General features: G+C 40.0%; 1 protein-coding gene across 1 annotated transcript in view; it reads left to right on the top strand.

The window, feature by feature from the left end:
* LOC140922992 (female protein-like) overlaps positions 1-3,538 on the top strand; it is a 12,672-nt gene extending 9,134 nt beyond the window's left edge. Inside the window, exon 5 of the mRNA XM_073373040.1 lies at positions 2,057-3,538. Within this exon, the coding sequence (XP_073229141.1) occupies positions 2,057-2,313 (257 nt within the window). The 3' untranslated portion in view covers positions 2,314-3,538. The remainder of the gene's footprint in view (positions 1-2,056) is intronic.
* The last annotated feature ends 9,385 nt before the right edge of the window (positions 3,539-12,923 follow it).

Here is a 12,923-nt window from a genome sequence, read left to right as displayed (position 1 = left end):
AGCACCACCTTATTTGGCTTAGATGTGTATGTGCGTCTGAACAGGGTATGGTTTTCCTCTTTTGTTGATACATTACTGCAACCAATATCAAAAATACAGAAATCATACCTCGAAGATACCACCGACTTTATAAATTTTATTGAAAACACAAAGGTGAAATAATGGACATTTCTTGTTTCGATGGACGTCACAATTCTTCACACAAATATACCTCAGAACGAGGGCATTGAAATTGTCTGTAAAGCATATGAAAACTTCTACAAAGACAACGCTCCTATTCCTACACATTACCTGCGGGAAATGCTTAGACTAATTCTGAAAGAAAATTCTTTCCAGTTCAATGGAAAACACTACCTACAAACCCATGGTACTGCAATGGGCACAAAGACTGCAGTTTCTTTTGCCAACGTTTTTATGGCACATATTGAAACAACAATTCTAAGCAGAACCGTTTTTAAACCTACAGTTTGGAAACGCCACATTGACGATATCTTTCCCCTATGGGACATTAAAGTAAATCAGACATCGAAGCCTTCATCGAACAAGCAAACTTGCATCACCCAACTATCAAATTTACGGCCGAAATATCTGACACTGAGACTGTGTTTTTAGACACGGTTGTATACAAAGGTACAAGATTAAAGGAAAAATCTATCCTTGATGTAAAGACACATTTAAAAAAACGGAAACCTTCCAGTACACACATTTCACCTCTAGTACCTCTTGTCACCCGCCGAGCGTTAAAAAAGGATTTGTCAAAGGAGAAGCCTTGAGAATCCTACGAACAAACTCCCCAAAAACTACGTTTGAGGAAAATATTTCAAATTTCAAAAAACGCTTGATTGACAGAGGCTACCCCCAAACTATGACAGAAAACCTTCTATCAGATATAAAGTTCACAGAGAGGAGGTCTGCACTCCTGAAACACAACAACAAAGAGGAAAAAGAAATATCGCCTTTCGTGACACAGTACCAGCCCTCAGTGTCTATTTTAAAAGAAGTTTCAATGAAAAAATGGAATCTTATACAAAACCAACCGTTACTTCGCCAAATTTTTAAAGAACCACCTATCATTTCCTACAAGAAAGGAAAATCGCTTAGGGACATGATCGTTAGTCAAAAAAGAGCTAAAATATAACAGGTTAACACAAGGTTTCACGCCGGTATAGATGTGGGGCCTGTCACCCCTTGCATTTTCACACAGTCTTCCAGCGTGAGGGAAATACTAGAGGAGAAACGATTTTTTACACAAGTAAGCAATACTAGGTGCGATGTACCCAGAAGCAATCTTAAAAGCCTGACAGGAATACCATCCGCACCGATTGCGTTGCAGTATTGTCCAATGAAGACAGTGCCTTGTACGGCTTGCTCGTTTGCTACCGGTGCCAACTCGAACGTCGCCGAAGGTAAATGTTTTTGTGTGGTCTCAATAGATGTAGTCGAGACATTAGACGTTGTGGCTACGTAGTGGGATTCCGCCAGGACAGTTTGTGCCACCCTATTGTAAAATGCTTGTTTAGTAGTGTGGTCTACAGGCAACTCTCTTTTAATTAACGAACACCTTACTATAAGACGAACACCTTGCTAAAAGGGACGCCTAGAGTTGATATCTGCACTTGACTGCATTTGAAAGTTGACTGAATGCATAACAAATGTGGGGGGCTAAGCAGAAACCTTTTTTAAAGTACTTCGGAGCTGGCCAACTCTTGCTCACTGCTATTTCAAACGCGCCGTTGAAATCAGTTAATTATTGTAGCCAGGTAACGCAGCCGACATACGGTATGCGTATGGCTTGGATCTAAAGGACCCTAAAGTAAGACAATGGTAAGACTTAACGTTTTTGAAAACACAAAACAGAAAACAACCTAAGAAGGATCAATTTCTAAATTACTCTTCTCTTGTTGCAAGAGTCAAGCATCACAAACGGTTTTTCCGTTTACTGTTCATTTGAATTCTTCAGCCTTTACCTCATTCGACATGACTCTAAAAATCTCTCTGATGTAAGAAAAAAGTAATAATAATAATAGCCTTCACCTTAAACTTTTCCTTTACACAGCAACAATCGACACCAACGAAGCCAACTTGGTATTCGGACAATGTTACCTCCCCGGTCACACAGGTTTTTTTGATTCCAAATTTACCTTCGTGGGGAAAATGGCAGGCTTCAGTGTCTGGGATTATGCCATGAGTGATCAAGATATCTCCGAACTATTCAAGTCGTGCGCTGCCGGAGAGGGGAACGTTATGTCCATGGCTGACTTTCAGGGAAGTGGAAAAGTGCAGAAAATCCAAGGACCTTGCCAATCTAAGTAACCTTATCAGCATTGTTGCTAACGATAATTTTTTTGGGGTGGCCTGTAGACAATTATAATCAAGGCAATATAGTTATTTGGTTTGAAATCCCATGGGCGTGCTTTTGAAAAGGGTTGAAATTGGAATTGAACGAATCGATTATCAGTAAAACTGTTCTTACATAAAGCTTATTTTCAAAACTTACGTTTAAAAATTCATATGTTTAATTCGCAGTACGTATTCAGTACAACTTAGTCTCGTTTTTGACATTTCTTTGAATGTGAATATCGATGCAATAATTACTTAAACTGATCAGGCATGTTCTTTATTAGTAAAATCCAACTAGCGGTCTATTATCAATGCTGCATTCTGATTGGCTAAGCTACTACTAGGCTATATGTTATAACCTACTAGTAGCAAAAAGCGCCGGCTTTGAAAACCAAAACAATGGCGGCTGAATCGCGTTTTGCTAGCTAAAGTTGTTTTGTCATGATATTTTTGACCAACTAGTTGGATTTTACTAAAACAATTATTCCTCTTGCCCTCATGGCCATTGAGTCAATAGCCCATTCGGCCTTCAGCCTCATGGGCTATTGACTCAGAGCCCATTCGGGCTCGAGGAATAATTGTTAATAACTCACTCTTATCTTAATAACTCACTCTTATCAGGGGCACCCAACTAGGAGCAAATATTGTCAAGAAATTGCTTAAGCTCGACTGAAGGCTAAAATCGTTAAAATCTAAAATCGGTCTCCTGAACATTTCGGTATAAAGACAAAACTTCGCCCTAGAATCCTCTAATAAAGTATGACTACTCTGTGTCTTTGAACTTTCGACCGGACCCATCAGGATGGGTAACAGTTTCGGAGGAGACCAAAAGCCACCTAAAACTTTTGAGACGACAAAAGTTCGCCTAACATATCCAAACACAAACATAGGTCTCCAAATTAACTAAGAAGGCCTCTAAAGCATAGAGAGATCATTTGAGACAAATCTGACTTATTTGGAAACATTGCGTCCTTGGGTGCCCCTGTCTTAATGTAAGTGGCACTGAACAGTCGAACACACTCATTTCAATTTCTTTTCCAAAGAGGAACCACCCCTTTGGTTTTTGCTTCAATATGTCGTTTCGGTGCTGGTTTAGATAGATATATTTGGGGACATATTTTAAATTCAGGTTTTTAAGACTTGAATGTAAATCTGCGTCATTGGCTTGTATTATCACTGGTTGACACGAAAATAAAGAAGTTAATGAAGCAACTTTTCTCTTGGTGACTTATATGTTTATCATCTTTTTACCTAAAAGTGTTTGCTTCTCTGTTTTTACTTTTGAGGTGTTGAAAGTTGTTGGACCGAAACATAGATATCGTGATGTTTCTCTCTCTCAAGTTCAAGTAATCGAATCCTCCAGTAAACTCGCTTTAACAATTTAAGCTCTCGATAATATTTATAGTTTGCTCAAACAAAATATAAAATCGTGTAATGCTAAGCGGTGAAGGCAACGCCGGAGAACGGTGAAAAACAGCAATAGGTCTAGTTAGCAGAAAAGCAACTTTGCACGTGCAGCACACTTTTTTGTACATTTCTTTGCCGTTGTTTTGCACGACCTCAACGTGAAATCTCCAGAAACTTCTTAGTTACACGTTTTATGGAGGAAATGTTGCACGTTTTCTCGTTCACGTTTTTTTTCACTGCCGCTCATTTTCACCTTGCATTGGTGGCCGCTAGCATTTCTCATTTTGTTACCGCCGCTACAAAATTTTCATGTTGTTCTTCCAACAAAAAATGTATCCTTTGCTTTTTATCTCTCGCTCTAGATCTCTGTAGCCCTTTTTCTCGTTGAGCTTCGCTGGCCAGCCGCCTACTTTCTCTTTTTCTCGGTCTTTCTCTTGCTCTATATTTTCCAAATTTGTGGACATGACAATTAATCTAAGCTTTAATACTTAGAAAACACGGATACAGAGACAATTTCCGCTTTCCGTTTTGGTCTTCATTGACTCGGGGGTGTTTACATGAGAAAACTCGCAACGGCGCGAGTTTCATACCGGGAAGAGTTTTTGATTTCGTATCGCGTTTACATCATGACTGGGTCATTTCATATCTCGTTATTTGATAGTACACTTCATGTAGGTAAAATACACTAGGCATGCGATACCCGTTCCAGTCTACCGGCAGACCGATTTCACACCGAAACGGGTGGTCGTCTCGCGTTTACATGATACCGTTGCGAGATTTTGTACCGGAGTGAAATTCTCGCCCCGGCACAAGAACCGGAGTGAACTCACGCCAGGGTGACTCGCGCCGGCATGACATTTTGTGGTGGTATCATGTAAACAACTATAGAGCCAGGAGAGGGAACCGGAGTGAACTCACGCCAGGGTGACTCGCGCCGACATGACATTTTGTGGTGGTGTAATGTAAACAACTATAGAGCCAGGAGAGGGAACCGGAGTGAACTCACGCCAGGGTGACTCGCGCCGACATGACATTTTGTGGTGGTGTAATGTAAACAACTATAGAGCCAGGAGAGGGAACCGGAGTGAACTCACGCCAGGGTGACTCGCGCCGACATGACATTTTGTGGTGGTGTAATGTAAACAACTATAGAGCCAGGAGAGGGAACCGGAGTCAGTGAACTCGCTCCGGGGCGGAAGTTGCCCCGGTGTCATATAAACACCCCCTAAGTTGTCTCTGCTTCACAAGACGCGGGTAGCTATGCAACGTCCCGTCAAAATAACCTCGAGTTGCATTTGGGTTGCCATACCTGTTGATTAAGCTACATTGGTATGCCTGTGGTGCCTACGGACGTTCGGTCGGGCGGCCGGTCGGTCGGTGTACGGTCACATGATTACCAAATTTTCTCGGATGGGTAGTTTACCACATTTTCTTACTCATGGTGCTCTGCTCTGCTCTGTGCTCTGTATACACTCGAATAGACCATAAAAATGGCGTCAAAATGTTCAGAACTCCGATGGAACCACAGGCCACAGCCCCGTTCTTTTACAATAACATTTGCAATTTTTAACGTTCACTTCTTGTGAATTTTCTCTCACGCTAAATACAAGGAAAAAAATGCGCCATCGTTGCGTTATTTTCATTTCCGTAAAGCTTTACTTTGTACTGTAAGCGATATAGCGATATAAGAATTATTAGAGCACCATTTACTTTTAAATACGAATTAAGTCACTGTTCACAGCTGAGATGGCGTTAGATGAATCTGATACCTTCAGTGAAAAACAGTTAACAATCATCAACATACATTTTTCAACATACATTTTGGCATCAACATAGATGGTGAATAAAATTGGACCCACAAGTGAACCCTGGGGTACCCCTTGTTCGATAGGAAGTATTTTTGAGATGGAATCTTTCGTAGTGGACCCTCACTGTTCTAAAACATGTGTATTATATTTATAAGTTCATTTCCATTCGTCATCTGTCAATCAAAGTTTAAACCGTGTTAGTGACGTGGCCGATGTATTTATGACAGATGCTTGCTATGCTTCTAGCATGATAGCTGCTAATGTCGTCCATTACTCCGCTAACATTGCTACAATTGTTACAATTTTCCTTTTCTATCTAAGTTATTTTACTTTTGTTTTCATCCATAGACTTTAGTTTAAATCAATGGACTTTTAATGACCTCGTTAAAGCTATAATTTTTAATTTTACACGGGAGCCATAAAATAAGATTGCTGTGTTCACCACATTGGCTTGGATTACAACAACAGTATTTATTTGTATTCTACCCCGAGTTGCTGCTTTAATTCTTATAGAAATGATTGGTCCTATTTTCACCATTCCTCCATGGCCAACTGCCAATTATGATAATTTTTAAAGCTGTTCTTACCACAACCGTAAAGTGGAAGACATGTTTTCATCGCAGCAATTGCAAGGAATTCTATGATGCGAAAAAAAAGTTGCCATGGACATGTTTATTGTTTCTGTTGTTCTTGCCATTTGTGTGATTCCAAAATTTGTGGTTATTTTCGTTTCTCAGTCATTTGGCATCCTTTATCCTAGTTTTTACTTGTGGTCCACAACGTAAGTGCTGCTAAACTCCAGTATTAATCCAGTTCTTCATATATGGCGGCGCCGTGCGCTTAGATCTGCTCTGAGGTCCATGGTAAACATCTGACAACATGAGCAAGTGAACGCAAACGAACAGAAAAAACATTTCGTAAGTCTCGAGCACTTTTGAAGCCTCCTACTTAAAATGTATATTTACCCATGTTAGCAATCAGAAAATAATGAAAAGGCTTTGGCTCATGAACCTAGTTTAGTAGCCTTAGCTCCCATGAGTCTCCTGTGGCTCAGTGGTAAAGCATCTGGACTACTAACCATGCAGAAGGTCATAGGTTTTGTTCCAGATCTCCTGTGTCACTGACTAAAATGCATCTTTCTTAATGTAAAGGGTATTTGGAGTGAAAGGTGGAGCCTGCAAAATCGCTGGTCTTGTATCCCAATTACCTTATCTAAAAATCCGCAAATCCCAATTCTCACTCTTTGCCCCTTTAGGACCACCAATGGAAAATTTCCATTGAGTCCGTCTAACTTCAAAGTAAATATTATCCGCGCGCATAATCGTGTTGTACGCTCGCATGATATGTGGGCTCTCCGGTGTAAATCTCAGTTCTCCTGGGTGCGCGACTGTTTTCTTCAGCAACATTTGTTATGAAAAGGACAGTAGTTTTTAGTTTAACTGCACAAAATGATTTGAGAGCCAACACCAGCTCGATTCTTACGACGGGAATTGACCAGCGTCTCGTTTGTTACTAACAACTCATACCTTGTTTTCTGTAAGGTTTTCGTTTAGCGATCTGAGAGAGAAAAGAACCGATGCCTTAAAATCAACCGAATAGAAAGGTAACGTTAATAGTAACGTCAAATGACGGCGACTTTAAAATGTCCCCAGATAAATTTTAGGAAAAGTCGTTGAGTTTCGAAGTCACAGCTTAAACAGTTTTGAAGTTATTCCATAATTTAGTGAGGAAAGCCACCGGTCCCAACAGGGTTAAAGTGATGCTGAAGGATGATGTTTTTTTCGTGAGTCTCAATGGGATCATACATTAAATTCATAAAAGATTGCTTATCCCAGAATGGAAAATAAAAAACATCACAGTATGTATAACATAGAAAAAAATTCAAATTTTGAAAACAAAAACATGACTTTCGAAACTCGGTTACCACGGCAACATCAATGTTGACGTACACGTCATGACGGTTCGTTTTCTACACATATGCCTTGTCAATAACTGTGCTAACAATGTGGATGGTTCATCCTAAAATGTTCTACAAATGGTTTAGGATTTTATGGAGCCGAAGCCAATTGTGGAATTGCACGCGTCTCAGGCATCCTGGTGATGAACAGTTAAGACAATCACTTACACATATTTAGAGAAATTTGCCGTTTGTCCCCTTTGAATCAAGAGAGGATAAAGGGGACAGAGAAGGCATCCCCCATATACACCCTATTCCACAACCTCGTCCCCAGGGCTTTTCCCTCAAAAAAAATGGGTGGGGCGGGAAAAGGCCCTGTCATCGGCTGGTCACGTGTCTCCTCGTACACCCTAAAATCCTGGGTGTAATAAATTAGCGCCATGTGAAAAGCTAAACTTATGCCTAACCTCACAGCGCGCGATCTTGGGCGACCTTTTATATCTCTTGATTAACGAAAAGTTTTACAAGGTTTCCTTTTTGTCACAGATACTGGCTATGGTAATTTTTTGCTTTCCTCCGATTTCTATGAAGGGGACAGCGAGTAACATTTGTAAAACTTCTGTTTATAGAGCGGTATAAATGACAAACAAGCTATCGTACGTGAATAAAGGTTGTACTGGAAAAGTCCGCTTTCTCGACTCTTCGGACATTTTATTTCATTTCTTGCGAAGTGGACCGCCGTACACAGCCTAGTTCTATATCATAGCGACACGCGTTGGTTTAGACTTATCCTGCATGGACTGTATGACCCGTATTTCTAAAAAAATTCATTGACCTCTGCGATCAAACGACTGGAAAAAAAGAAAGACTTGGTTCGGCTCCTGGTTCCATTTAAAATCGACAGAGCTGTAGTCGATTCCAATCGATCAGTCAATCTTCTATTTAGTATAAGGAAAATCCTTTGTACTTGTCCTGGGAAGAGAAAAGATATAAGAGTTATTCAAATGTTTCAGATCGGCGACCTGTCATCGTTCCTGGCTGGAGGGCTGACTTGCATCCGGCGCGGAGATTTGTTTGTTTCATGGTCGGGTTGTAGAGAAGACCAGACTTCATAAAGCATTTTGATGAACAATTCTATTTCAGTAAAGTTCAATTTGTTTAAATTCAATGCAGATCTGGAGGCAAAGGCCCACAGGTTTGTTTGACATTGGACAAAATCACTTTCCGCTTGATCGTACAGTAATTCCACAGTCACGATGAAGTTTAGTTGAAGTACTAGTTGATAACAGTGGGACATAACAGCATGTCTCAACGCTGAAGCATTTGACATATTTTGTACGTGAGAACGTAGAGCCGGTACGCCCTTTCATAAACTTCTAGCATTTCAATAGCGCGCAATTAAATGGATCTTAAGCTTTTGAATCGCACACACGCGAAAATATTGACATAGTTCGCGATGTTATTATTTTCCATTGTTACTCCCTTCTGTCAGCCCAAAACCAGCGGGTCGCATATAAAGTAGCTTCTCAGGAATATTTAGGCTGTACACGTGACCAGCCGATGCCAGGGCCTTTTCCCGCCCCACCCACTTTTTGAGGGAAAAGCCCTGGGGACGAGCTTGCCTATTCCAAAGGTAATTCGTCTCGAGGTATTTTTAGAATTGGGATCAAAAAGCTACCTCGCGCGCAGCGTGGATATGTTTCGTGGAGGTTTCGCATGATTAAACGCCGTGCAAAACATGTCGGGCGAAAGGCAATGAAAGCGTAAAGAGATCGAGAGCATTTCTGAATATTGAAGCGAAATGAGTCGGCGCTCACCTGGGAAAAGGGAATCGCTGACTCTTTGACAACTCGTGAAATCAGTTTAACTCGAAGTTGTCGTAACCTCAGTGCTTTAATAAAATGAGAAATTTCGCCGGTCTATTGAAACCGGTCGTTTGTACAATAAAGCAAGTAGGACGCCAAGTGTTGTTTTGTTGAATAATAAAAGACTAATAAAAGAATAAATATCAAACCAGAAATTACTCTCTTCAAACTGTAAATTATAAATGATCCTGAGAAAATATTCAGTGTGTTAAGAATTTCCCTGCTGTACTGTTAGCTCTATACAAAAGAGGAAGGGCGATTCTTTTGTTAATTTCTGTTTCGCTGACACAGCTTTAGCAGAAATCTCTCTTTAGTCGTTTTCGTCAACAAAACGAATAGCAATATCACTCTCCGCGTCTTCCGCCATTTTTTTTAGCGTCAATTCGTGAAGGACGCGTGGCTCTGAGCGTGGGTCATCCACGCGGAACACATTCGCGCTATGTGATTGGCCGTTGTCTAATCCCCCTCGGGATCTGTGGTCTTAAAAATAACTCGAGACGAATTACCTATGGAATAGGGTGTGTGGGGGGGATGCCTTCTTTGTCCCCTTTATCCCCTCTTGCTTTGAATATAATAGGCCATTTCCGAGTCCCCCCCCCCCCCCCCGCCGCTGTTTCAAAACGAGGGTAGCTGCTCAGCCTTTGATATGGAAATCATTTTTCATTGTCATGCAAATAAAACTCCTTTGCACAAGAAAGGTTGTGCACCTAGCCTCATTTTGAAAGTGAGCGTTTTTGGAACTCGGACGGTGGCCTATTGTTGCTATATAAAATTAATTCTAGGAAGGGTCGCTAAGAACGGTTTTGAAGTCAGTATTCATTTTTCGTGTTTTTTTTGGGAAGGGAGGTAATTTTTTACTCGAGATATTCAAAATAATAAAAAACGGAGGTTTTTGACCAAAAAGTTAATAAATGGAGAATCCGAAAATGTTTTAGGTTTGATCAAAGTAATGCTATTAAAAACGGAGACGTTTGATGTAAACCAATCAGTGAGTAAAAGTAAAAAGCGTTGCTGAAGGCGAAACAAAACAGCCTACTTTGGCAAGTAGGCTTCTCGGACATTGTTCTTTCAGAATATCCTGACAAATCCCATAATTTCAGAAATTTCATTTTTATGACGTCATCACTTTAGTACTCTATTAGAATGGGGGAATCAAGACAGCTGTTGCTAGTAAAAACTAATTTTTTCTCCAGTATAAATCAAAACTATTACGCGACCTAAGTTTTGAGCTTCAATTCTAAATAAAATGTCAAAAAAACCCTCGGACAACAGAATAACCACCATTTACATGTCCCCTGAGTTCCCGGTTTGGAAAATGAAAGAAATATACTTCAAACTACTTTTTAGGGCCGAAAATGTATAAATTTTTAAAGCCTTTCATGAAACCTGTACCTGCTTGGTGGATTACTTACCTGTAATTTAATGAAATTGTTCAGATTTATCTTTTTCCCGATGGAATAAAATATTCTTAAAAATCTGAATTCTTTTTTTCGACTCAGATTTTTGCAATTGTAGGTACTGAAAGAAGATTTATCACTAATTTTAATATTATATTTTAATATGATATAACATGATGATGATAATAGAGGGCGGTTAACGGCAAAACGTGATCAAGGATCTCCTACAAGGTGAGGAAAACTAGTATTTTAATAGAAATGTAATTCGCTTCGCAAATGCAGAAAAAGAAAGACAAAACTTACTAGCATATGCGGTCTACTTTTTTACTGTAAATGCTCTACTTGATGTGAGATTTTCAGATGTACCATTATATAGAGAAAAAGGTAGTTTTGTTTGTTTAGAAGCGAGCTAACTAATGTTTTAAACTGGTAGTGAAAATAATCACTTTAGTAAGCAGACGAGTTTATTGGTGAGAACAACTTAATAAAGTTCTTTGTCATTGCGTCCTCATTACAGATGATCGATCACGAATAATAGTATATAGATTTAACCAGGGCTAAATGCGAGGCTCCCGTTGATAAATTTATTATTTAAATCATTTAACTTTAGGACAGATCCATATAAACTTTTGAGGGAAAAGCTGAGTGATTTTGAGAAAAATTAAATTTGCAATCAGTCCAAGAATGAAACAAATCTTACATCGAGTTAATAGTCTTATACAGCACTGTATATACACCCAAAAAACGACAATCATGCACCTTTTATCACAGTAGATTAGGCTTGGAAAATATATTCTCCCCAAACAAAATAACCTAGTCACCCGCTGACACCACCTTCGAATAACAGAAGACTCTGAAGAACGGCCACAGGTAACCCAAGCTGACGAGTGAGAGTCGTTGTTGCGTAACCGAAATATTATAAGAGTTTGTATGGAGATTTAACGATCGTTATTCAGGGGTCAAAAATAGTAATAAAGATACATCAGAATTTCTTACCTCCCTTGTGTCCTTGTCTAAATTTATGGTGTTTTCTTAGCATTTCTGGCCGTTCAAGGGCGATTCCAGCGAGTTTTAGCTCTGCCGTTGTTCGTTACATAACGTATTTCCTCGCATAATAGCCGTCACTCGATTAATCGCCTCCCTTCAATAATCGCCCCCTTTTGATGGGAATATCTAAAATAATCACCTCCCTCGAATAATCGCCCCCCCCCCCCCCCACAACCCCTCTCGCCATCTTCTCTTTCTTTTATCTCCTCACTGTCAAGTTGAAGTGGAATCTGATCCAGCAAAACTGGACAGTGGCGATATAAGCTTTGAAAATTAATCAAGGTACCAAATTTGGAAAACCTTAAAGACCCCTGTGCAGTTTATTTGATGTATTAATTTTTAGATTTAATGGGATAATAAAATTACACAAGATATTTAGGGCACAACTTCCAGTGAGCAATATTTGAAGTAATTGCCTCCCTCGAATAATCGCCTTCCCTCGAATACCCCCCGGCTATTATTTGAGAAAGTACGGCATATAATTACTTACTATATACTAAAACAGTGAATAAAGTGTTTTCACTCACGGGGCCAGCATCTATGCAAATTTATTGGAACAAAAGAAAGAGTTCAACTCCCACAGGACTGGTTTGGGACACCAACATGGCCGCCGTGACGTCACGTGAAAACACTCTATAATGTTTTTCAAGCGCTCTGATTGGCTACTCAATCAGTGAACATCCAGTGCTATTCACTGATTCACTTCCAGTTCCTTTCGAGCGAGCGACGCCAAACTCGCGAAGGTTACGAGCAAAATGGCTTCCCAGTTTGCTGCCGTAACAAACAAAGAAATTTCACAAAAATGAAACAAACTGTTCCCGAAATACACGAAGAAGGTGAAAAAAATCGGTTTGGAAGTTTTAATAGGTAAAGCTTTGTCTGTTTGACTTGACTTTATCGATGAAACCGGTAAAAAAGGTTTTTGTTCACAAATGCAAATTAAGTCGTGCGTTACTTTATTTAGCTGATATGTTCACAAATAAGCTTAAAACTAGATTAATAGCGGAGCTCTCGCGCGCGCAGCGGAGCTCTCGCGCGCGCAGCGGAGCACCATGGGTAAGAAAATTTGGTAAACTATCCATCCGAGAAAATTTGGTTATGACGTAGCGTACGCCCACCCGTACACACACTTCATGTAAGCCGATGTCAAATGTCACACTAG

This window comes from Porites lutea, chromosome 13, assembly GCF_958299795.1.
Source record: "Porites lutea chromosome 13, jaPorLute2.1, whole genome shotgun sequence".
In the NCBI taxonomy this organism is placed as follows: Eukaryota; Metazoa; Cnidaria; class Anthozoa; order Scleractinia; family Poritidae; genus Porites; species Porites lutea.
Note: the sequence above shows the minus strand (reverse complement) of the source record. Positions and strands in the feature narration are given on the sequence as shown.